The sequence below is a fragment of the Chenopodium album genome, chromosome 3 (genome assembly GCF_948465745.1).
Source record: "Chenopodium album chromosome 3, dcCheAlbu1.1, whole genome shotgun sequence".
In the NCBI taxonomy this organism is placed as follows: domain Eukaryota; kingdom Viridiplantae; phylum Streptophyta; class Magnoliopsida; order Caryophyllales; family Amaranthaceae; genus Chenopodium; species Chenopodium album.
The window spans coordinates 83,538,732-83,565,018 of NC_137836.1; the positions used below are offsets into that span (position 1 = coordinate 83,538,732).

The 26,287-nt window shown below is 35.0% G+C and overlaps 3 protein-coding genes across 3 annotated transcripts; all 3 read left to right on the forward strand.

Moving 5' to 3' along the window:
• The first annotated feature begins 6,721 nt into the window (after positions 1-6,721).
• LOC145620573 (subtilisin-like protease SBT4.4) lies at positions 6,722-10,675 on the forward strand. Its single transcript, XM_081675268.1, has 9 exons — positions 6,722-6,804; positions 8,031-8,122; positions 8,206-8,458; positions 8,553-9,036; positions 9,139-9,230; positions 9,319-9,531; positions 9,608-9,719; positions 9,790-10,003; positions 10,113-10,675. Exons 1-9 carry the CDS (start codon positions 6,728-6,730, stop codon positions 10,673-10,675), a joined length of 2,100 nt encoding a protein of 699 aa, XP_081531394.1. The 5' UTR covers positions 6,722-6,727.
• Positions 10,676-14,273: 3,598 nt separating this feature from the next.
• On the forward strand, positions 14,274-21,486 carry LOC145625536 (subtilisin-like protease SBT4.3). The gene is made up of 14 exons (XM_081678550.1): positions 14,274-14,350; positions 14,826-14,917; positions 15,019-15,271; positions 15,901-16,384; positions 16,466-16,557; positions 16,645-16,863; positions 17,045-17,156; positions 17,247-17,469; positions 17,575-18,130; positions 18,912-19,127; positions 19,288-19,399; positions 19,485-19,698; positions 19,813-20,297; positions 21,439-21,486. Exons 1-14 carry the CDS (start codon positions 14,274-14,276, stop codon positions 21,484-21,486), a joined length of 3,183 nt encoding a protein of 1,060 aa, XP_081534676.1.
• Positions 21,487-21,659: 173 nt separating this feature from the next.
• LOC145620582 (subtilisin-like protease SBT4.4) lies at positions 21,660-25,832 on the forward strand. Its single transcript, XM_081675278.1, has 10 exons — positions 21,660-21,867; positions 21,992-22,083; positions 22,298-22,389; positions 22,482-22,731; positions 23,619-24,102; positions 24,215-24,309; positions 24,411-24,632; positions 24,720-24,831; positions 24,930-25,143; positions 25,242-25,832. The coding sequence occupies exons 1-10, from the start codon at positions 21,769-21,771 to the stop codon at positions 25,766-25,768; spliced, it is 2,187 nt and encodes a 728-aa protein (XP_081531404.1). The 5' UTR covers positions 21,660-21,768; the 3' UTR covers positions 25,769-25,832.
• The last annotated feature ends 455 nt before the right edge of the window (positions 25,833-26,287 follow it).

Below are 26,287 nucleotides of genomic sequence, written 5' to 3' on the forward strand. Positions count from 1 at the left end.
CTTCTATCTATACTATATATTAAAAGGCGTTCCTAAATAAGTTTAGGTGCCACGTGACACCTTAGCTTCCTCACTTAACCAAGTATTTCATTTTATATGCTTAAACATATGGATTGGACAAGGTTTGAACTCAAGACATCAAGTTTCAAAACTATAGTGCTAGCCACTAAGCTCTACCACATCATATGTCATTTTATTAAATTAAATATAATTAAGGATTATAATCATGAAATTAATGTAGTATCTCGGGGCATCGCCCGAGGCCTAAATACTAGTTTATTGTTTAAATGGTGTTTACCTAACACTATATGTTGTACTCCATCTATTAGGGAAAAAAATACAAATCAAATATCAAAATGTAGCGAAGGACGATATGAGAAATTAGATTATATTAGGAAAATTTATCTAAAAAACCTCTTAAAAGCACCCATTTTTGCGAAAAAAACCTTTTAAAAGTTTAATGGTTAAAAAAAACCAAGTTCATTCTTTTTTTTTTTTTTTTTTTTGCGAAAGGAAACCTATTTTCGTAATTACCCTCTAATTAACATAATTACACTCTAATTTCCTCAATTTCTTCTAATTAACCTTTAACCCACCAAATTACTAAAAAAATTAGATTTAATTTATATATATATAAGTCACCACCCCCAACCAACTAACCAACCACCCCTTCCCCTTCCTCCTCCCTTTCCCCTCCCATTTTTTCTATTAGTGATAAGTTAAGCTTGATTTAGTGAAAAAGAAGAGTATCGACCTTCTAGCCATGAATGGAAATTGAAGGTTCAATTTCCATATTCTCCACTAGTGACAACTTGAGAGGATGATATTCCCTTACCTTTCTCGTACTCTCTCGAATTATGTAGTCCGCTAAGCCATTAAGGCCTAATAAGTTTGGTTTAATTTAGATAAGTTAAGTCTAATAAGTTGAATAAAACATATCACTGGACACTAAGTCACCCAATAATAAACAAATGTGTTAAAATAGGCCCCATTCACTTCACCTTATTTTTGCTAAATTGAAATTAATTTTGCCGAACTTGAATTGAATTATTTTTACTGAACTTAAATTAATTTTACCGAACTGAAAATATTTTTGTTGAATTGATTTTTTTTTTTTTTTTTTAATTCATCTTTAAAGATATTGAATTATACCGAACTGAATTTATTTACTTGAACTGAAATTAATTTTATTAAATTGAAATTATTATTACAACTTAACATTATTTTTTGTAAGCTAAAGTGAACATGACCTTATACATCAAATCACTAAATTTGGAAGTAAATCAAGTCAAATAAATATTTAGACCATACAGTCTACTCTATCCATTGACTATTAAAAGAATTGATTTATTTCCATAATGCTACCTATAATTGCATTATTTCCATTATGATCATATTAAGTTACTTGATTTTTACCTTTTTTGTATCTATAAAAATGAGGATCAGCTCATCAGTCATATCATATCTGTTAGATAATATAAACTCCTCAGCCTGGAGTCGATTCCATTGATCTCAATATATAGGGTTACAAGTGTGAGTCCTAATCACGTTAGGAAATCTCAAAAGATAATTACACAATATATACAAAATATATCCAACGATAACAGAATACCTAGAATATTAATCCTATATTCTATCACACCCCCGCAGTCATAGCGGGAGGAGGACGTACGCTAAGACTGGACCTGAAATCCATAAAGAGTTGTCGGGGTAGGCCTTTCGTGAAAATGTCTGCAAACTGATACCGAGACGGAACGTGTAATACCCGTACATGCCCCAACGCCACCTTTTCTCGAACGAAATGAATGTCCATTTCGACATGCTTGGTGCGTTGGTGCTGTACGGGATTGTGAGATAGATAGATTGCACTGACATTATCACAATAAACAAGAGTAGCCTGCCGGAGAGGGCAATGTAGCTCTAAAAGAAGGTTGCGGAGCCAACACGCCTCAGAAACAACATTTGCGACGCCCCTGTATTCTGCCTCTGCACTTGATTTAGAGAGAGTATGCTGACGCTTAGATGACCAAGAAATGAGATTGTCACCCAAGAAACAACAGTAACCGGAAGTGGAGCGACGAGTGTCTGGACACCCGCCCCAATCTGCGTCAGTATATGTAATCAAGTTCTTTGGAGCCGAAGGATATAAATGTAACCCATGATCAATGGTACCCTGAATGTATCGCAGAATTCGTTTCAATGCATCATAATGAGCCACTCTGGGATCATGCATAAATAAACAAACCTGCTGAACTGCATAAGCTATATCAGGGCGAGTAAAAGTGAGGTACTGTAAAGCACCTGCAAGACTGCGATAAAGTGTTGGATCATGAAACTGAGGTCCGGCATCTGCACTGAGTTTGGATTGAGTATCCACTGGAGTCTGCGCAGGTTTACAACTGCTCATACCTGCACGTTCAAGAATTTCCCGTGCATACTTTTGCTGTGACAGAAACAAAAATGATGGTGTACGTGTAACAGCAATACCCAAAAAATAATTCAATGGACCTAAATCAGTCATCGGAAACCCGTTTCGTAAGTGAGAAATAATACTCTCACGCAGTTTATCTGAGGAAGTAACCAACACAATATCGTCAACATATAGCAACAAATATGCCATATCATTCCCATGTCGGAAGATGAATAAAGAATTATCCATTTTTGCAATGACAAACCCCATCTGCAAAAGATAGTTAGCAAAACGCTGGTACCAAGCCCTTGGAGCTTGTTTGAGGCCATATAGAGCCTTGCGAAGTCTGCAAACATAGCCTGGATATCTCTTGTCAACAAACCTAGGGGGTTGATGCATATAAACACACTCATTCAACTCACCATGCAAAAAGGCATTTTTTACATCAAGTTGGTGAATAGACCACTTACGAGCCATAGCCAAACTCAACACCGTTCGAATAGTGGCCGGCTTAACAACCGGACTAAACGTTTCATCACAGTCAACACCTTCGATCTGAGACCTGCCATCACAAACTAAACGAGCTTTGTGTCTTTCAAGATCACCATTAGCTTTTAATTTATGACGAAATAACCACATACAATTTACAATGTTCACCCCCGTAGGCTTTGGAACCAAATCCCATGTCCCCGTTTCAATTAAAGCACTATATTCATCATGCATCGCGGCATTCCAATTTGGGTCGGAAAGAGCTTGCTTGTGATTTTTTGGAAGAGGGGATTGAATGACGGCGGATAAGCCATACTTAGGATTAGGCTTGACTATTCCGTGCTTAGACCGGGTTTGCATTTGAGGTGATAAAGGCGGAGGAGTGGTCGGAATAATCGGTGTGTGGCCTCGAAGAGGAGGGGGGGTGTAAATTTGTGATGTGGGTGTGGAGCGGACTGGGTCAGGTGAGGAAATGGGAGTGTTGGGCTGACTGGAGTGTTGTGGGCTAGGTGAAGGAGATGTGGGTGAAGTGGGCTGAAGAGTGGAGTTAGTGGTTTGGGTCGGCTGGGCTTCTGGATGGCCTGCTGGGAAACCAGCGGCTATTGGGCCATGGGGAAGCAGAGGGGGCCGCAGCCCACTTGTGGCTTGTGGTGTAACGCCACAAGGCCCTTGTGGAGTGGGCTGTGTGTTGGGTTTTGAGGTATGGCGCACCAAATTTTGGTGTTGCAAAATAGGAGATGGATCATCCAAGGAAAGAAAATCATAATTATTAGATTGAAAATTGATGATATTTTTAAATGGAAGAGTAGTTTCATCAAAGACAACATGTCGGGAAATTATGATTTTATTAGTGTTAATGTCCATACACCTATATCCTCGGTGATCGGATGGGTAGCCTAGGAACACACATGGGGTTGAACGAGGGGCAAGCTTATGCGGCATGGTGGCCGATAGGTTTGGGAAACATAGACACCCAAAGACTCTAAGATGAGTATAAGACGGAACTATCCCAAATAAAGCTTGAGCCGGAGTGATTTGATTGATTGGTTTGGTAGGAAGAATATTTAATAAATAAGTTGCCGTTTCTAAGGCATGATGCCAAAAAGACGGAGGAAGAGAGGCATGAAACAATAAAGTACGCTTAACATTGTTAATAGTACGAATCATGCGTTCGGCTTTGCCATTTTGTGAAGAAGTGTGTGGACAAGCAAAACGAAAAACCATTCCATTTTTGACACAAAATAATTTGAACGGGTCATTATCAAACTCACGACCATGATCACTTTGAAAGGATTTTATGGGACGTTCAAATTGAGTTAGAACATATTGTCGAAAATTAAGAAAGGTTTGATAGGCTTGAGACTTATACACAAGAGGAATGGTCCACACATAGTGAGTAAAATCGTCCAAAAGCACTAAATAATATTTGTGACCTTTTTCACTACGGATAGGAGAAGTCCACAAATCAGCATGAATTATATCAAAAGCAGAAGAAGTAGTGCTATTGGAATTATGAAAAGGCAAACGAGTATTTTTTCCTAATTGACAACCTACGCAAAGAGTGGAGTCAAGCTCCTTATTACAATCAATCAAATTTCTACTCCTAAGAAAATTAAAAGATGGTGCCCCGGGATGTCCTAAGCGGTTGTGCCATGTGGTTGGAGACAAAGCTGTGAGAGAGGTGGCTAGACAGGTTGATGGTGCTGTGGTCACTGGATAAAGGTCCCCGGTACTATTGCATCTGGTTATTAGTTTCCCCGTTCGAAGATCCTTCACAGAAAAACCATTGGGATCAAACTCTATAGAGACAGAATTATCAGAAGTAAATTTTCTAACAGAAATTAAGTTTTTGATAATTTGAGGAGCTAAATAAACATCACGTAAGGTAAGAGATTTATTTGCAATAGTAGAATGACCGTAACCCGTAATTGGAATGCGTTGACCATTACCCACTTGAATAAAATTATTAGTGCTTAAATTAAAAGGGGGTAAGAGATTACCGGCATTGTTAGTCATGTGAGAAGTGGCCCCGGAGTCCATGTACCAAGACGGATCATAGTTTTGAAGGCTCATTGTTGCAAAAGAATTTCCGAGCTCGGTTGGAGTCATTGTAGACCCGTACTCCGAACCTTGTGACTGATAGGGCTGCTGCTGCGAATATGGCCCAGAAAAATAGGCCTGATGGGGTCGGCTTTGCTGTTGGGCCACGAACCCAGGTCTTGAAGGTGCCCATTGCTGCTGTGGGTATGGGCTGGGTGCAAAGCCCCACTGTGAAGCTTGCTGTTGGGCCTGGTTATTACCAGCCCAAGGTGAATTACCCCAAGACGGAGCCCCCTGCTGCTGCTGCTGTGGTTGGGGTTGCTGCTGCTGTTGAGTCGTTCCCCGGCCACGGCCTCTGCCCCGGCCACGGCCGCGGCCCTTGCTCCGACCACCGGCGCCACTACCCCTGCCGGCCGTCGAGTTTTGCTGCTGGGCTGGGGTTGCGGTGTTAGTTCCTGAAGAAGCCGTGTTGGAGGTCTGAGTCACAAAAAATGAAGCTTGAGCAGTGGTGTCATTAGCACGTCTCGATTCCTCAAGTAACAAGCGAGAACGAGCAACTTCGAATGAAGGAAGAGGGTCAGTTTGCTGTATCATAGCAGCAACCGTATCAAAATCAGTGTTGACGAGTCCCGAGACCAATCGAATAACCAATTTTTGCTCCGACACCGGTTGATCAACATTGGCTAGTTGATCTTTTAAATTCTTCAATTCACGGCAATAAGAAGAAATATCTGAAAAATTTGAGAGATGTAAGGCATTGAACTGATTTTCAAGATAGACGGCTCTAGTAGTTTTATTGTCTTGAAAAATCGCCTTAAGCTTGTCCCAAATCTGTTGAGCCGTAGCTCCTTTTTCTATAACTGTTTCTAGCAAATCCTTGGAGATTGTGCTATAAATCCAGTTCTTGACAATGGAGTCAAGTCGTTTCCACATCTCATCCGATATATCCGTCGGTTTAGTTGTTTTAGGGTCAATATGATCAAGAACATTATAGGCATGTGTGTGACACTCAAATAATTCAACCCAATTGGAATATTGGACTTTCTCTCGATCAAGAATAAGTGGAAATACATTCTTGATGTTATTAACACCTAAAGCAGGATGATAATCAGAGGAAGAAGAGGAAGAGGGGATTTCGTCATCTTTGGCCATGGGATTAGTGGCAGGAAGTAGGCAGGCACACCAAACTTAAAACAAAAGAATATAACTGAGAAAAGGAATTAATTGTTAAATGGATCAATTAATGGCGGTGGAAAAAAGAGCCTGCAAAAGCACTAATGAATAACTTTCCGTGGAAAGAGGACAAAGATGGCTGCTAAAAAAAATAATAAAATTGCGGAAGCTAGATCGTAACCTAAAGCTGTGATACCATGTTAGATAATATAAACTCCTCAGCCTGGAGTCGATTCCATTGATCTCAATATATAGGGTTACAAGTGTGAGTCCTAATCACGTTAGGAAATCTCAAAAGATAATTACACAATATATACAAAATATATCCAACGATAACAGAATACCTAGAATATTAATCCTATATTCTATCAATATCATCAAAACTTAATAATTCACAAATTTAAATAAAAAATGGTCAAATTCATGTATTCTCAAATTCACTTGTTCACCCTTGTACTTGGCCTTTTTGTTGCGGGAACATTGTCTCTTAAGGCTAATGATGATCGGAAGGCAAGTTACTACATTGTTGTCTTCGTTGTTGTTGTTGTTGTTGTTGTTGTTGAGTATGAGTTCATCAATTTAATAATATTGCATGTGCAGATTTATATTGTATACATGGGTTCGATTTCTGAGGAACATATTGCTACGTCCGAGTATCACATTGATATTCTCCAGCAAGTTTTAGAGGGCAGGTTAGTAGTTATAAGGCCATGTTCACTTCACCTTAAAAAATTATTTTCAGTAAAAATACATTCAGTGCAGTAAAATTAATTTCAGTTCAGTAAAATTAATTTTAGTTCAATAAATTTAATTTCAGTTTAGTAAAAATAATTTCAGTTAAGTAAAAATCAGTAACTTTAAGGAAAAAAATAACAAAAATTCAGTAAAAATAATTTTAGTCCAGCAAAAATAATTTCAGTTCAGGAAAATTAATTTGAGTTCAGCAAAAATAATATAAGTTCAGTAAAATAATTTCAGTTAAGTGAAAATAATTTTAGTTCAGCAAAAATAAGGTAAGTGAAGGGAGCCTAATCCTGTAACGTACTCCACTTTTTTTTAGAGCAAATCAAATTGACTTTATATGTTTTGTTTATCTAATTGATATTTTCTCATGCTATATAAACTATCGATTAAGGCCCTGTTCACTTCACCTTAAAAAATACGAAGTAATATTCAGTAAAAATAATTTCAGTTAATAAAAATAATTCCAGTTCAGTAAAAATAAGTTCAGTTCAGTAAAAATAAGTTCAGTTCAGTAAAAATAATTTCAGTTCAGTAAAAATAATTTCAGCTCAGTATCAGTAAATGTAAAGAAGAATTTTAACAGAGATTCAATAAAAATAATTTCAGTTTAGCAAAAATAATGTTAGTTTAATAAAATTAATTTCAATTCAGCAAAAATAATTTAAGTTCATCAGTAAAAATAATTTCAGTTCAACAAAAATAAAGTGAAGCGAACATGGCCTAAATTCTTATAAAAAATTGGATGATTCTACAGTAACCATCTTTAAAATGACTATCATTATATTAATTTTTAATTTGTTGATTTGATATTTTTTTAATTTTAAAATTAATCATAAATTATTTATCTAATTTTAAATTCATATATTAATTATGAGATGATTTTTGATTATTTTCTAATTAATTTACAAAATTTAGTTTTATTATTACTGAAATTAAAGAATAATTGGTACTTAATTATGAAATTTTTTTAAGGAAAATAAAAAGTAAAATTTTAAAATAGATGAAACATTTATAATTAAATTTGACATAAAAAATAAATAAAACTCATCCAATAAAAAAATTAGTGTAGTGGTAATCAAGATGAATAATGAGTACCGAATAATTTTCATAACTTTTTAGCTTATATGTATAATGACATGCGTTGTCTTTCTACTTTGAATTTTATGTTCCAAAGTACGACAGAAGAGTCCTTGGTAAGAAGTTACAAGAAGAGTTTCAATGGTTTCGCAGCAAGGCTAACCGAGAAAGAGAGTAAAAATCTCAATAGTAAGAAAATTATAGTATCATCAAAATTACAAATTCTTTTTTAAATTTATGATCCATATATTGATTTTTTTTTTTTTTGTTAGGTATGAAGGAAGTAGTATCTGTGTTTCCTAGTAAAACACTCCAACTTCAAACAACGAGGTCATGGGATTTCATGGGTTTAGTTGAAGGTGGTGTGGTTCCAAGAAACTTGACTACTGAGAGCAATGTGATACTCGGTGCCTTTGACACCGGAGTCTGGCCTGAATTACCGAGTTTTAGCGATGATGGTTTGGGACCTCCCCCTAAGAAATGGAAAGGCGCTTGTAAAGGCGGGAAAAATTTTACATGCAACAAGTAAGTATACAAAGTTTGATTTTTGTACACTGTACAACAAAATTAAAAAAAAAATTGATTGACTTAATAAACAATTTTGAATTCCATCTTGCAGCAAATTAATTGGAGCTAGTACTACCTTTGAATCTGCAAGGGATGAAAACGGTCATGGAAGCCACACAGCCTCGACAGCAGCCGGGAGACACGTAGATCATGCCAGTTTTTATGGTTTGGCAGATGGAATTGCTAGAGGTGCAGCACCCTCTGCTAGGATCGCCGTATACAAAGTTTGTGACGGCGAGAGCTGTGAAGAATCAGAAATTCTTAAGGCTTTTGATGAAGCGATTGCTGATGGAGTAGATTTGATTACAATTTCCATAGGATCACAAAGTGCAATTTTATTTCAAGAAGATAGTATCGCGATTGGTTCTTACCATGCGGCACAGAAAGGTATACTGACCGTGAACTCTGCTGGTAATAGCGGAAATGGTAGTGCAACTGTATCAAGTGTTGCACCCTGGTTATTCAGTGTTGCAGCAGGCTCCAGTGATCGTCGGATACGTGATAAAATTGTCCTTGGAAATGGAAAAGCTCTAGTTGTAAGTATTCTCATCATAAAAGTAACTTTTTAAAATTCACTATCATCTATATCAAGATACGAACGTGTGATACTTACATGTGTTTGTTTTAAAATAATGCAGGGTTATTCTGTCAATCCTTTCGAGTCAAAGAAAGGCTTGTTTCCTTTAGTTTTTGGTGTAGGTTCAAGTCAGTGTTCCAAGAATAGTATAAAGTAATTAATCTTTGAGTCATTGAATTTGTTATCTACCTTTAAACATTAATGTAATTTATTAAGAATTATATAATGTTTCTTAACGCAGGTATTGTAGGCCAAGCTGTCTAGATAATGTAAAAGGAAAGATTGTAGTGTGTGATAACTCTGAAGATTATGCAGTTAGAGAAGGTTTCAGAGCCGGTGCACTAGGGGTATTGGCACGGGCTTCTACTGAATATTCTCAAGTGTTCCCTTTGCCTGCAATTGCGTTGGAACCCGATGAATTTGAAGAACTATTATCCTACCTGAATTCGACAAAGTATGTTATGCATATAATTTGTATTATAAGTGACTCAAGGATACCATATTCACCTCAAATAATTCTTTCTTTGTAGAAATCCAAAGGCAAACATCCTCAAGAGTTTCTCCTTTAATGACACTTCTGCTCCTTATGTCATCGAATTCTCTTCTCGAGGACCTAATAATATTGCATCGGATATTCTTAAGGTAAACTTGAAGCACAACTTTGCATTCCCATTTTTCCCCTCCAATTCTTCTAACTATTATTTTGTTGCAGCCTGATATCACAGCGCCAGGAGTCGAAATTATAGCTGCATATTCACCTTTGGCTTCACTAACTGGAGTTTTTGGAGACGATAGATCTGCAAATTATACGATTATGTCTGGTACATCCATGTCTTGCCCCCATGTCGCGGGTGCATCTGTTTATATAAAATCGCTTCATTTAGATTGGTCTCCTTCCGCTATTAAATCTGCTTTGATGACTACAGGTAATTAAGTTGTACAATTTTCTTCCTAGTCATTTTCACTTTTAAGAAATTGAAATAAATTAATTAGTTACAATAAATATATATATATATGTTCTTCTTATGCTTGCAGCACGTCCTATGAGCTCGTCTAGGAACCCAGACGCCGAATTTGCCTACGGAGCAGGGCATCTTGATCCTGTAAAGGCTGCAAATCCCGGACTTATTTATGAAACACTTGAAGATGATTATTTACCATTTTTCTGCAAGTTGAATCTCACCAAAGAGCAAATTGCTCTGATCACGGGTAACAAGAGTTTCTCATGCCCAAAAAATAGTACTCGTAACAAAAGTTCGTTACCAAACGATGTAAACTATCCTTCCCTCTCTGCCATGGTTGATATTGGTAAACCGTTCAATGTCAAGTTTAGTAGAACAGTCACCAATGTTGGAGATGCTAATTCCACCTACACCGTAAAAGTCGAATCGCCAAAGGAATTTACGGTCACAGTGAATCCTACTTCTCTTTCATTTACATCATTGAATGAGAAGAAGTCGTTCGATGTGACTGTTGTAGGCAAAGGATTTTTTGATGAAGGTTCAAGCTCCGTTGTTTCAGCATCAGGATCATTGGTTTGGTCTAATGGACAACATAATGTTAGAAGTCCTATTGTTGTATACTCTATAGGAGATTAGGACTATGGTAGTATGGTTGCTCTAATTTTGTCGCTGTTTTGTGTTTATTCAAAACACAAAGGATAATACAAATCGAATTAAAATAGATTACTTCAATTCTTTGCCTATAATTAATTTTTGCATTTTTTGCAGTGCATTGATGCTACTAAATTAAACTTATAACTTGATAAATTTATATAAATCGAGGCCTCAACCATCGAATGAAACTATTGGTTGAGTTAGTCATCTAAAATAGTATAAGAGCTAATATGACACAAAGGTCACGGGTTTGAATCTCGTCCACCCTCCTTTCAAAATGAAATATATTAACTTATAAGTAGAGGTGTCAATTCGGATAACCGGATGGAGTTTGGGTCGGGTCTGTTCGGGTCGGATCTGTTCGGATCAAAATTATCCTTTTAACTCGGGTCGGGTCGGGTCGGATCAAATTCGGGTCGGGTCAAATTCGGGTCATGGTCTATCGAGTCCGGGTCGGATATGGGTCGGGTCAACTCCAGATCGGTTCACTTTCGGATCGGATAAATTTGGATCGGGTTTAAAACGGGTTTAACCGGATAACTTCGGGTCGGATGAATTTGGGTCGGGTTGATTACGGTTCGGATGATTTCGATTCGGTCAAGTTCGGTTTGATTAAGATAAGGTTGATCCGTTGATTCATTAAATGGTCAGTTTCAATTCAATTCCTTTTTGTGTTTGGCTGGATTTTGGTCGAGCTGACCAAATTCATATCCAAATAAGGTTATTTTTAATCTAGAGATATTATTGAGTTTTTACCTTATTATTGGTTCAATATGATTATTAATTACGAAGCACGAAGTTTTAGTTTTCTCATTTGATCAAGTTATGTATAATTTTTATCTTAAAAAAAAATTGAGATTGAATAATTATTGATAACTTATCATACTTATATAAGTGAGACCAAGCTAGTGATATATTAAGTTATTAACGAGTAATAGTTACATATGGTGATATATACAAAAAAGAATATCAATTTTTTAAGGTTATTACAAGGTTACAACTCTTCATCAATTGCACAATCTTACGAGGTTATGAGTACTGTACTATTAGTTTAGTTTATTACTAGTTCAATTTGTATAAGATATTTGTTAGAGTTGTTAGAATTACTTTATTACTAATTCAATTTTTATATTAAAAACTTGACATCATACATATTGATAGTTAATTGTTACTATGTACATTCTTTTTATTTGAGCATAAATTATTGCATATGTATGTAGTGTGTATATAACCGTACGATGTATAATGCCTATAATTCTAGGGTAATGCACAGTTGTAGAGGAAGTAGTAATGAAGGAATGTTGTGTATTTGTAAATACATAACAATGATTAAAATGTTCTAAAAAACACATGGTAGAGAGAGGAAAAAGGAGAGAGATAGGAAGAAGAGCTCTTTATATGGACCCCACCTACTTTTTGGTCAGATTGTCTCACGTGATGGGTTTGTAGTAAATTTAAGACTTCAGACTATTTTTTTTTTAGTAAAAAAGTTAACTTATTAATAATTAGTAAATATATTTTATAAGAACTTGAATAAAAAGGTCAATAATCAATTATGGTCGGGTTAAATTTGGATCGGGTAAAATCAAATCGAGTTAAAATCGGGTCGGGTTAATATCAGTTTGGGTCAAAACAGATCGGATCTGATCGGTTATTTGTCGGGTCAATTTCGGATCGGGTTGAGCTTAGGTCGGGTCAAATCAGTTCGGGTTGAGTTCAGGTCGGGTCAAATCGGATTCGGGTTGAGTTCAGGTCGGATCAAATCGGTGTCGGGTTAAGTTCAGATCGGGTCAAGTTCGGATTCGGGTTGAGTTCAGTTCGGTTACAGTTCGGGTTTGGGTCTTGAAATTCTCGGATAAAATCGGATTGGTTACAGTTCGAAACGGATAATTTTTTTCGGGTCGGTTCGGGTTTGACACCTCTACTTATAAGTATGATATGAGGCTCATGTTGCATCCTTATTTTTGTTATTAGAAAAAAAAAAAATTATTACCAGCTTCAATTGTGGACTAATGGTACGCTTTGGTATTTTTCAACCGAACCGCATCATAGTACTATTTGGTCAAACCAAATCACATTATTTTTAATTCGGTTTTTTTTTTTTAAAAAAAAAAAAATCAAACCAAGACACAATTATTGAGCCTAGTATATCGGGCTTTGATTTGTAACTTTTTTTGGGCCTAATTTTTCAAAACCTTGTAAGATTGAAGGACAATAGATTGGGTTTATTTTTTCGGCCTATATGTAGGGCTGAAATCAGAATTATAATTAGATATGGGCCAAATTTTCAGTTTGGATTTTGGTTTTTCAAAATCCAAAACGAAACCAAATCGCAAACCATTTTTTTTTTTTTTGGCAAAATAACTACATTTTAATATTATATCTTTCTCCTTTCATGGTTCTCACCTAAACCCATTAGTATTTTTTATTATTTATGTCATCTTACATTCATTACTCTTCAGTAATAAACAATTAACCCAATTATCTTTCTTTTAAACTTTTTTAATACTTCAAGCACGACTTAGGGCCTGTTCACAATTACTGAATTGAGCTGAACTGAACTAAACTAATTTTTATGAGGGAAAGAAATTAAGATCTGAACTGAACTAAACTGATTGGAATTGAATTGAACTGAAATTAAGCTGAAGTGAACAGACCCTTAATTACCTCTTATTTCTCGTTCAAAAAAAAAAAAAAAAATTACCTCTTATTTTATTTAAGTCAATTAGAATGCCTAAAACTATGTGTTGATCAAAGTCTAACACTAACTTATTAAAAATACGGAGGGAGTATTAATTTGAGAATACATGACAAAACATGTATTTACCAGTATAATTAATATGATGTATATACGTAACGTAACTTAAGATTTTCAAATACTCTATAACCTAGTTAAGCTTGATTTAGTGGAAAGGAGAGTATCTTCCAACCATGAAGTTGGAGGTTGATCAATCTCCACTAGTGACAACTTGGGGATGAGATCTCTTACCTTCTCATTCCCCGCCTTCCCTTCACTTTCCCAAATTATCTAGCCCATTAAAATTCAGATAAGTTCAAGTCCAATACAATGAATATAGCACATCAATGCACCCTAAGTCACCCAATAATAAACAAATTTGTTACATTATACAACAAATCACTAAATTTAGAAGTAAATCAAGTCAAATAATTATTTAGACCATATAGTCTACTCTATCCATTGACTATTAAAATAATTTATTTATTTCCATAATGCTACCTACAATTGCATTATATCCATTAGTATCATATTAAAAATTTTATTTGATTTTTACCTTTTCGGCTTTTCTGAATCTATAAAAATGAGGATCAGTCATCTCATATCATCAAAACTTTATAATAATAATTCACAAATAAAAAATGGTCAAATTCATGTATTCTCAAATTCAATTGTTCATCCTTTTACTTGGCCTTTTTGCTACGGGAACTTTGTCTCTTAATGCTAATGATGATCGAAAGGCAAGTTACTACATTGTTGTCTTTGTTGTTGTTGTTGTTGTTGTGTTGATGATGATTATGATTTCATCGGTTTAATTTTATTGTGCAGGTATATATTGTATACATGGGTTCGATTTCTGAAGAACACGTTGTTACGTCCGAGTATCACATTGATATTCTCCAACAAGTTTTAGAGGGCAGGTCAGTATCTATATAATTATGTAACGTACTCCATTTTTTTTATAGAACTAATTATAGACATCATTATTTTTTGGATTCGTGCCTATTTACATCATTATACTAACTTTTTATTAATTAAGTTTATTTATTTTTTAATGTCAAAATAAATTATATATCATATTTAATTTTTAAAATTTATATATGAAGTATTAATTTTGATTTTTTTTTAAAAGTTCCCAATTAATTTACGAAATTTAGTTTTTATAATTACTAAAATTAAAAACACAATTCATAAATTAATAAAAATAAATTTTAAAAATAAGAATAAACATTTATAATTAATTTTGACATACAAAATAAATAAAAAAAATTAGCCAACAAATATTTGTATAATGGCAAACATTTTAAAGACGACTATCATATAATATTCATAAATTTTAACTTACATGTATAATGACATGCCTTGTCTTTCTACTTTGAACTCTATGTTCCAAAGCACGGCAGAAGAGTCGTTGGTAAGAAGTTACAAGAGGAGTTTCAATGGTTTCGCAGCAAGGCTAACAGAGAAAGAGAGTAAAAATCTCAATAGTAAGAAATAGTATCATCAAAATTACAAATTCTTTTTTAAAGTTATGATCCATTTATTGATTGCATTATATTGATTGATTTTTTTGTTTTTGTTTTGTTAGGTATGAAGGAAGTAGTATCTGTGTTTCCTAGTAAAACACTCCAACTTCAAACAACGAGGTCATGGGATTTCTTGGGTTTAGTTGAAAGTGATGTGATTCCAAGAAACTTGACCACTGAGAGCAACGTCATACTCGGTGCCTTTGACACCGGAGTCTGGCCTGAATCACCGAGTTTTAGCGATGATGGTTTCGGACCTCCACCTAAGAAATGGAAAGGTGCTTGTAAGGGCGGAAATGATTTCACGTGCAACAAGTAAGTATCCTTGTTTATACAAATCGCACAAATCGTCTAGCTATATTGTAACTAACATATACAAATCGTGCAAATCGTCTAGCTATAGCTATAGAAATTTAAAGGAGATCCGACGTTGACTTTCATGTGTTACTCATGTGAGTTAAACAAACAAACAAAAAAACAAAAAAAAATCCCCCAAAATTTCCCTCATATTCGAACTACCCCTTTCATTTTCCCCCTTTCTCTTCCTTTTGCTATCCCAAAATTTCGATTTATTTTTTATTTTTAAACTCACGTGAAAGTCAACAACGGAGCTCATGCGTTGACCACCCGAAAAACTCACCCAAGTACCCCTACTAAAATAATACAACTTAAAAAGTCATTTTTCACAATTTTTCACTTAAAAAGTTATTTTACAAAAAGTCAACCGGGTCATTTTTCACAAATTTCTCTCTCTCTCTCTCTTTTTTTATTTTTATTAATGTAAGAATGTTATTAAGAAAATTAAATAAATCATTTGAAAAAACTTGTACGAAAAAACTAATTCAATTATTGTACTCTGTAATTGATAGAATTTGTGTACTCATTCCTATTAAAAAAAAAAACCATTGACTTAATAAACAATTTTCAATTATTCCATCTTGCAGCAAAGTAATTGGAGCTAGTACTACCTTTGAATCTGCAAGGGATGATAACGGCCATGGAAGCCACACAGCCTCAACAGCAGCCGGGAGACATGTAGATCATGCCAATTTTTATGGTTTGGCAGAAGGAATTGCAAGAGGAGCAGTACCCTCTGCTAGGATCGCCGTATACAAAGTTTGCGGCGGTGATAGCTGTCAAGATTCGGATATTCTTACGGCTTTTGATGAAGCAATTGCAGATGGGGTGGACTTGATTACAATTTCCATAGGATCAACAAATGCAATTTCATTGTATGAAGATAGTATCGCGATAGGAGCTTACCATGCGGCACAGAAAGGTATTCTAACCGTGAACTCTGCTGGTAACAGCGGAAACTCGAGTAGTTCTGTAGCAAGTGTTGCACCCTGGTTATTTAGTGTTGCAGCTGGCTCTAGTGATCGTCGGATACGTGATAAAGTTGTCCTTGGAAATGGAAAAACACTAGTTGTAAGTATTCAATCTTTATCATAAATGTAATTGTTTTGTATTACTAAGAATCAACATGTATGTGATTGTTTTAAAATGTAGGGTTATTCTATCAACCCTTCCAAGTCGAAGAAAGGCTTGTTCCCTTTAGTTTTTGGTGTAGGTTCAAGTCAGTGTTCCAAGGAATCCATAAGGTAATCTTCAATTCATTGAATTTGTTATCTATTTTTGTACATTATCATTGTAATTTATTAAGGATTATATCATGTTTCTCAACGCAGAATTTGTTCGTCAGGCTGTCTAGATGAGGAATTTGTAAAAGGAAAGATTGTAGTTTGTGATAACTCATATGATTCTGTAATTGATGAAGCTTTAAGAGCTGGTGCACTTGGGGTATTGTCACGCGTTGCTATTGAATTTGCTCAGTTTTATCCATTGCCTGCCATTAGGTTGGAACCCAATGAATTTGAAGAACTATTATCCTACTTGAATTCGACAAAGTATGATACTCACTCAGCTCTATTCATTCATGTATAACTATGTATTTTACTTCGTATATAAGTGTCATTTAATGTTATGCATATATGTTGAGTCGTACATATAGTTTTACATTTGTATTTTAATTGACTAGAGGATACCATATTCATGTCAAAATGTCAAATAATTATTCTTTTTGTGTAGAAATCCTAAGGCAAACATCCTCAAGAGTTTCTCCTTTAATGACACTGCTGCTCCTTACGTCATCTATTTCTCTTCTCGAGGACCTAATATTATTGCATCGGATATCCTTAAGGTAAGCTTGAACCACAACTCTGCATTTATTCCCTGTTTTTTCTCCCCCTCTAATTTTTGTAAGAGTTTTGCGTCTACTATATTGTTGCAGCCTGATATCACAGCTCCAGGAGTCGAAATTATAGCTGCATTTTCACCTTTGGATTCATTGTCGTCCTTGGATGATACGGGCGGAAATGAGATGTCAGCAAATTTTTCGATTTTATCTGGTACATCCATGTCTTGTCCACATGTTGCGGGTGCATCAGTTTATGTAAAATCGCTTCATCCAGATTGGTCTCCTTCAGCGATTAAATCTGCTTTGATGACTACAGGTGATTATAATTTTCAGTAAAGTAAAATACAATTTTCTTCTCATCATTTTCACTTTTAAGAAAATAAATTAGTTTCACTAATACATGTTCTTCTTATGCTGGCAGCACGTCCGATGAGCCCATCAAAGAACCAAGACGCCGAATTTGCCTATGGATCAGGGCATCTTGATCCTGTAAAGGCAGCAAATCCTGGACTTGTTTATGAAACACTTGAAGATGAATATTTAACATTTTTCTGCAAGTTGGGTCTCAGCAAAGATCAAATTGCTCTGATCACGGGTAACAAGAGTTTCTCATGCCCAAAAAATAGTACTCGTAACCAGAGTTCGTTACCAAACGATGTAAACTATCCTTCCCTCTCTGCAATGGTTGATGTTGGTACACCATTCAATGTCAAATTTAGTAGAACAGTCACCAATGTCGGAGTTGCTAATTCTACCTACACCGTAAAAGTCGAATCGCCCAAGGAAGTTAAGGTCACGGTGAATCCAAGTACTCTTTCATTTACATCATTGAATGAGAAGAAGTCGTTCAATGTGACTGTTGAAGGCGAAGGATTATCAAAAGGCTTAAGCTCCATTATTTCAGCATCATTGCTTTGGTCTGATGGACAACATAGTGTTAGAAGTCCTATTGTTATTTATTCTAATTCATTTGTACTGTAGTTGCTTGCTCTATATTTGTAGTTGTTTTGTGTTTATTCCAAACACAAATTAATTAAAGGTTCATACAAATCGAATTAAAATTGATAACTTCTGTGCTTGAAATTATTTTTTGCAATGCAGTGCAGTGATGCTACTAAATTCATTTATGATTTGATAGAGTATATAAACCAAACTTTTGGTTTCAACATCATCCTAAACATATAGTTGAGTTGATCACCTAACATGGTATTAGATATATTAAGCGATGAGTATGGTGGAGCCTATGTTGCATCTGATATACCATGTACAACATGACATAAAGTACGTATTTAAATTGACTAATTACATTTTTAATGGAGTAAAATAAAGGGTAGTTGGACTATTGCGTTTTCCTACAAACATTATCTTTCCTCCTACTCTGTATACTTTATACACATTATATGAAATTGAGTTCCACTCTTTATTAACTTATCAATTTATTAGATTTTGCTTAAATTATTTATACTACATATTACACACAAATAAGCCAAAAAATTATTGTTAAAATCATGCATCGCACGTGCCTAACGTAATTATTATTACACACAAATGCAGGGTTATTCTATCAACTCTTTTACGTCGAAAAGAGGTTTGTTCCCTTTAGTTTATGGTGGTAATTCAAGCAAGTGTTCTGATCAATCCACAAAGTAATCTTCAATTATTCCTTGGCTTCTTTGACTTCATTTCAACATCTTTGTTTCTTATTCGATACATATTGTATGTCTAGTATAAAGGATTATATAATCTTTTTCGACGCAGGATTTGTAAGAAAGGCTGTCTAGATGAAAATTTGGTAAAAGGGAAGATTGTAGTTTGTGATAGGTTAGGAGGTGGATTTTCTGAAGGTTTCAGAGCTGGTGCGCTTGGGGTTTTGTCACGGCTTTTTGCAGATTATTCTGATATTAAGCCTTTACCTGCAACTGAGCTACAACCCCGTGATTTGGAAGCACTATTATCCTATGTTAATTCCACAAAGTATGACCCCCTTCATTGTATCATTCATTCATATATAATTATGCAAGTGTAGGGTCATATAATGTCATGCATATCTGTTATTGCATATATAATTTTCCATTCGTATTCCAATAAGATACAATACTTTGATACTTGCATCAAAACTTTTCTTTCTCTGCAGACATCCTAAGGCAAATATCCACAAGAGTGAATCCTTTTATGACAATTCTGCTCCTGTTGTTGTCGAATTCTCTTCTCGAGGACCTAATGTTATTGCACCGGATATCCTTAAGGTACAATTGAATTGAAGCATAAGTTTGTATTCCAATTTTTCCTTCCTATTCTTCTAAGAGTTTTGCGCCCTCTAACCTGCTGCAGCCTGATATCACGGCACCAGGAGTCGAAATTCTAGCCGCATATTCACCATTGGGTTCTGTAAGTGATTACAACGGAGATAAGAGATCAGTTAATTATTCAATTTTATCTGGTACATCCATGTCTTGTCCTCATGTCGCGGGTGCATCTGTTTATGTAAAATCGCTTCACCCAGATTGGTCTCCTTCAGCAATTAAATCTGCTATGATGACAACAGGTAATTACATTTTCAAGCTAGTTATTTCTTAGTCATTTTTTACTTGTAAGAAATTTAAACAGATTCACTAATATATATATATATATAATGTACTTGTACTTGTTATGCTTGCAGCACGTTCTATGAGCCCGATTAAGAACAAAGACGCCGAATTTGCCTATGAATCAGGGCATGTTGATCCTGTAAAGGCTGCGAATCCGGGACTTGTTTATGAAACAAATCAAGATGAATTTGTTACATTTTTCTGCGGGTTGGGCTACAACAAACGCCAAATTGCACTGATCACGGGTAGTGATAGTTTCTCTTGCCCGAAAAAGAGTAACAAAAGTTCGTTACCAAACGATGTTAACTATCCTTCCTTGTCTGCCATGGTTGATGTTGGTACCCCATTCAATATCAAATTTAGTAGAACAGTCACTAATGTAGGAGTTGCTAACTCCACCTACACCGTTAAAGTCGAATTGCCTAAGAAAATTAAGGTCACAGTGAATCCTAGTACTCTTTCATTTACATCATTGAATGAAAAGAAGTCGTTCGACGTGACTGTTGTTGGCAAAGGATTATCAAGAAAATCAAACTCCACTATTTCAGCATCATTGGTTTGGTATAAAACTTTTTTTTTTTTTTTTTTTTTTTTTTTGTCTCAAGTTAATTTTTGCATCAATAACGAGTTATAGAAATAAAAGTATTATCTCCGTTATAGATTATGTGCAACGATTAAACATCTTCCCTCTATGCTTTATGTCAAATCGTTGCACATAACCTGTAACGGAGGTAGTAGAAATAAATTAATAACGAGTTATAGCCTTATAGGCTAACTTACAATGATGATCAAATAACAGCAGCAACAAGAAGAGTAAAACAATCAGCAAATGTGTAATGTCTTCCAAAGTTCAATTATTCTTCTCCTTCTTCTTCCCTTTCCCCCTTCAATTCCTCTGCTACTAGAGAGAAAAACCCAAAAAATTAATTCAATTAGAGGGAGTAATTCAACCCTACATTATAATTAATCTAATGATTTTCTAAATTACCTTCAATAAGACAATTAGAACTTGAGCAATTTACATAAAAAATAAACCCCATATTCATATCTTTTTCTGGGAAAACCTAGAATTTTGATTTTTAAAGTGTTTTATTTGGTGGGTATTTTGTGAAACTTTTCAAAACGGGTAATTGAGAGAAAGATCAATGGAACCGGTTGTATTGGACGATATAATCAACAGGCTATTGAATTTGCAACAACCTAACCTTTTGGAGCTTGAAGCCACTCTCAAGATTTACGGTAATCTAATTTCTTTTTTTACAGTTGATTTTTTTATCCCTTTTTTCTGCTTTCATTATTTGTAAAAATGAGTATTATTTTTGGTGGGTGTTTTGAATTTTGTGTGTTTTTATTGCGTTTTTTTGAATAGTCTATTGAATGATAATGTTTTTGGATGGATTTTCATGGTGGGGTGGGGGATGTGGGATAATTGAATAAAAAGGTGTGAGTTTTGATGATTTTGTTTGTTTTGAGGGTTGTTCGATTGGTTTTGAGCTGACTATAATTGGATTATATGTGGCTTATTAATTTATGATTGATGAAATTTGTTGGAGTTCATGTTATTATATGATGACGATTATCCAATTAAACTTATACATTGCATGGATTATATAAGATCAGTAGAACTCCAAGCCACAAATTTTGGATCAACTCAATTGAAGCACAACATTTTTACATAATTGTAATTTGTAATGCAGGAAAATGAATTGGAGCTAGCAATACATAATCCATGTTCAATTTCTTGATTAGAAACTTTTTGTTTTGATCTTCAAATATTTCCGTATATTGCATTTACTTCATCCTATACAATGAACCTGCTCAAACTTGATAATAAATCAAGAATATGAACAAAGAATCAAATAATTATGGAACAAATCAAGTCATAATATTTGCAGCTGAATATCTGGTGCAAAAAAAAGCAAACAATCAAATCCTTAATTTATTTCCTTTCTTGCATCATTGGATTTAACAATTATTTATAAGTATGAAAATCATGATTACCAAATTGCAATCATTCACAATTCTCAATGGCCAAATTCATGGATTCTCCACTTCTCGTATTCGTCCTTGTACTTAGCCTGTTTGTCTTGGGTACATCATCTCTAATTGCTAATGGTGATCGGAAGGCAAGTTATGGCTCTGTATATTCTATTAAACTATCTAACTATGTCATATTAAACATATCATGCTATTGTACACTCAAGGTTATTATTATTATTATTTTATAAAAAGCGAGTTTTTTTGGTGTAGGTTTATATTATATACATGGGATCTACTTCAGAGGAATACTCTGTTACATCTGAGTACCACCTTAATATCCTCCAACAAGTTTTAGAAGACAGGTGAGTGTCTATTAACCTATGGTTGTGTCACATATTAACTTAGACCTTAGCTTTACATATTTGCACCACATGGTCCAGGTTAGCCCCCAAAATGGACACATTATTATGTCCTGGCCACACTTAATTCATTGTATAATGTGTACATTAGCTAATTTTTAGTGACAAACTTAATTTTTTATTTTTTATTTATTTTGGCTTTGATTATGTTCCAAAGTACGGCAAAAGATTTATTGGTTAGAAGTTACCGGAAGAGTTTCAATGGTTTTGCAGCAAGGCTAACTGAGAAAGAAAGTGAAAAACTCAGGGGTGAGCATTCAGGACTTCAACATTATGATTGACACGGAATAAATTAGATAGGATCTGTAACGGTAATGGAAATTGTTTTTTTTTTTTTACAGGAACGAAGGAAGTGATATCTGTGTTTCCTAGTAGAACACTTGAACTTCAAACGACGAGGTCTTGGGATTTCTTGGGATTCCCTGAGACAGTGGTGCCTAAAAGTCCACGTTCTGAGAGTAATCTGATACTTGGTGTCATTGACTCCGGGATATGGCCTGAATCACCGAGTTTTAATGATGATGGCTTTGACCCTCCACCGAAGAAATGGAAAGGTGTTTGTAAGGGCGGAAAAAATTTCACTTGTAACAAGTAAATAATCTTATCTATCATTTTCCTCTCTCAATTTCCAGTCTTAGTTTGCATGCAATTGTTATGTAAATATGCAGACATCTACGTGGCTATCTCTTTTAATTTGATTAAGTCCTTAATTAAAATGTGATTTTCACTTATTGGGACTGCATTATATCAATCAAAACATTTTATCAGAATTATCACTAAAAACTAATTTTTGAAGTTGAGAGATTATTAGGGCCTCTCTATGCTAACTTGCTATGTTTTGCTTTTGTGAGTGCCTTGGGTTTCTACTAGTCTTAATCTATAACTATACTTAGTTAGTATTTAAAAACACAAACCATCATCCCCATCATGCCACATGTAATTAAAATTTATTTTTCACCAATGCCACATGTCACCTTCCTTCATTAATTAATCCCCTTTCTTATTATTTTAAAAAAGAATTAGCTTTAATTCAATACATGTATGAATGTTCCCTTCAAAAAAAAAAAAAAAAAAAAAAATACATATATGAATGTTATTTGATTCATTTTCCCCCAACTTAATATCTCTACAATTACATTCAATTATCACCCCTTCTTGACCTTTATAAACTATTCATTTTCCAATTAAAACATATTATAAAACAAAAGTTACTATTGTACCCCTTATAAACATCCCGTGCATTGCACGGGTCAGAAGGCTAGTTATTCTATGATAAGCGGGCACTAATCCTGTTTAGATATTACATAATTTATTCTACTAGTCTTAAATCTTAATTAGTCTATAATAAGCACTTGACTTTTCTCAATAATCGATATGCTTTGAAATATTCGTTCTTGCAAACCTATCTATGATGATTGATGAGCCTCTTTCATATTATTAAAAAAAAAAAAAAAAAAAAAAAAATTTCAATCTTGCAGCAAGCTTATTGGAGCTAGGACTATATTTGATTCTGCGAGGGATAAAGTTGGTCATGGAACCCATACTGCCTCAACAGCAGCTGGTAGGATCGTGGATCATGCAAGTTTTTATGGACTGGCAGAAGGGGCTGCTAGAGGAGCAGTACCATCTGCTAGGATAGCTGTATACAAAGTTTGTGAGGACTTGACATGTTCGGAAGCAGATATTCTTACTGCTTTTGATGAAGCCATTGCTGATGGGGTTGACGTAATTACAATTTCCATTGGAGGATCACATGCAACTGATATATATTCAGACAGTATTGCAATAGGTGCTTTTCACGCGATGCAGAAGGGAATACTGACAGTGCAGTCTGCTGGGAATGGGGGAAATGCGAGTGGTACTGTAGCTAGTGTTGCACCCTGGTTATTCAGTGTTGCAGCAAGTGATATGGATCGCCGAATCCGTGATAAAGTTGTCCTTGGAAATGGAAAAACTTTAATTGTAAGTTTTTTTTTTTTCTTCTTCTATCATAGAAGATAAAATTTGAAGCTTTTGCCAACTTAAATTTCTAACAAACACATGTAATAATACTTTTTGAATGGCTGAAATGTAGGGTAATTCTATCAACTCCTTCACACTGAAGGGAGACATGTTCCCTTTGGTATATGGGAAACAGGCATCAAGTTCGTGTGAGGAGATTGTGGCTGAGTAATTTTCTTTGCTTTCTTCGATTACTACTTTTGAAGTTCTGCACATCAGTAGAAGGACTATAATTTGTCTTAAATTATCATTACTCTTCTTTTGTGCAGGATATGTACATCAACTTGCCTAGATGAAAAGTTAGTGAAGGGGAAGATAGTAGTTTGTGACAGTACAGATGGATCAGGAATTGGTGAAGGTTTGAGAGCTGGTGCCCTTGGGGTAGTGGCACGATCTTTTATTGAAGATTACTCTCGGATTTTACCTATGGCTGCAGTCGAGTTAAAAACCCCTGATTTTGAAGCACTAATATCCTATCTTAATTCCACAAAGTATGATATAAAAATTCTTTATCAGGTAGTACCGTAGTATACATTAATATAGTCAAGATTGCACTCACTAACATAGATTTTTGGCAGAGCTCCAAAGGCAAACATCCTAAAGAGTGAATCCTTGAATGACACTTCTGCTCCTGTTGTTGCTTCATTTTCTTCTCGAGGGCCTAATGGTATTGCATCGGATATTCTCAAGGTTATCATCATTTGTTCTTCTTCGACTTTTTCCTACAAGTCTCTCTTTTTTTTTTTTTTTTTGGGTGTCTTTAATATGTTAGTCACACTATGCTGCAGCCTGATATCACAGCACCAGGTGTAGAAGTTCTGGCTGCATTTTCACCTGATGCTGAATTAACTCGTAATTATAATGATTCAAGATCAGTTAATTATTCTGTGTTATCTGGAACATCCATGTCTTGTCCTCATGTAGCGGGTGCAGCTGTGTATGTGAAATCAATTCATCCTGATTGGTCTCCTTCAGCTATTAAATCTGCTTTGATGACTACAGGTATCTATAAGCATATCAAGGCTTTGTTACGCCATGAGTCTTCTCTTCTTCTCTGTATCATATATCTACTAGACATAATCTTCTTGTTTCATTTGCAGCGCGTCCTATGAGTACTCTGAACAACCCAGATGCTGAATTTGCTTATGGATCAGGGCATCTTAATCCTGTGGCAGCTACAAACCCCGGACTTGTTTATGAAGCAACTGAAGATGATTATATTCAATTTCTGTGCAAGTTAGGTTACACCAAAGATGACATTACTCAAATATCAGGCAAGAAGAGTTTCTCCTGCCCGAAAAAGATTTTGCCACCAAAGGATGTTAATTATCCTACCATTTCTGCCGCGGTTGATGCTGATAAACCTTTAAATGTCAAGTTCTATAGAACAGTTACTAATGTTGGAGTTGCAAATTCCACCTACACAGCAAAAGTCGAATCAGCAAAGAATATAAAGGTCACAGTGAATCCGAGCTCTCTTTCATTCACATCATTGAATGAAAAGAAGTCCTTCAATGTGACGGTGGTTGGTGAGGGATTATCTTGTGGCTCTCATATTTCTGCATCACTGGTTTGGTCTGATGGAAATCATATTGTTAGGAGTCCTGTTGTATTATACAGTATATAGTCATTCTTCGTATCTCCTACATTGACCTATAGAACGACTCGATGATATATCGAGAATATAGAACATGTACTCCCTATGATTGTAAAAGTGTTTGTCCCATTTTAATAAGAGCTGAGCAGATTATATCCCATTCTTGCATTTAGACTGAACTTTTTTTTTTTAACATATACGAATATATGATTATATTAATGGTCAAATTTATGCGCGAGTAATTATTGCAACCAAATAGTTGCACTTTAGCATCCCCTGGCTTTCTCATGTGAAACGAGTATGTAGTATGGTAGTTCAACCTGGTGGCTAGGTGGGATAGCGGGAGTAACTCAGAATGTGTATCGGTAATTTTCCCCAAAGCACTTTGGCTCTGGTGGTTCTTGCATTGACTACTTGAATCAATCAAATTTAATACTTACCTTGTTCCCGAAAAAAAAAAAAAAGGACAGGCTTATGTATTGACCGAATAACCGGTGAAAAGAACTTTCATGAATTGAGGTAGTATTTATGTAATTTAAGATTTTCAAA

Coding starts and splice junctions, on each gene's coding strand:
- LOC145620573 (XM_081675268.1), top strand. CDS start 6,728: ATGGGTTCGATTTCTGAGGAACATATTGCTACGTCCGAGTATCACATT. Junction 9,532..9,607: donor TCCTACCTGAATTCGACAAA/GTATGTTATGCA, acceptor CTTTCTTTGTAG/AAATCCAAAGGCAAACATCC. Junction 10,004..10,112: donor ATCTGCTTTGATGACTACAG/GTAATTAAGTTG, acceptor TTATGCTTGCAG/CACGTCCTATGAGCTCGTCT.
- LOC145625536 (XM_081678550.1), top strand. CDS start 14,274: ATGGGTTCGATTTCTGAAGAACACGTTGTTACGTCCGAGTATCACATT. Junction 17,470..17,574: donor ATCTGCTTTGATGACTACAG/GTGATTATAATT, acceptor TTATGCTGGCAG/CACGTCCGATGAGCCCATCA. Junction 19,128..19,287: donor TCCTATGTTAATTCCACAAA/GTATGACCCCCT, acceptor CTTTCTCTGCAG/ACATCCTAAGGCAAATATCC.
- LOC145620582 (XM_081675278.1), top strand. CDS start 21,769: ATGGCCAAATTCATGGATTCTCCACTTCTCGTATTCGTCCTTGTACTT. Junction 21,868..21,991: donor TTGCTAATGGTGATCGGAAG/GCAAGTTATGGC, acceptor TTTTTGGTGTAG/GTTTATATTATATACATGGG. Junction 24,103..24,214: donor GAAATGGAAAAACTTTAATT/GTAAGTTTTTTT, acceptor GCTGAAATGTAG/GGTAATTCTATCAACTCCTT.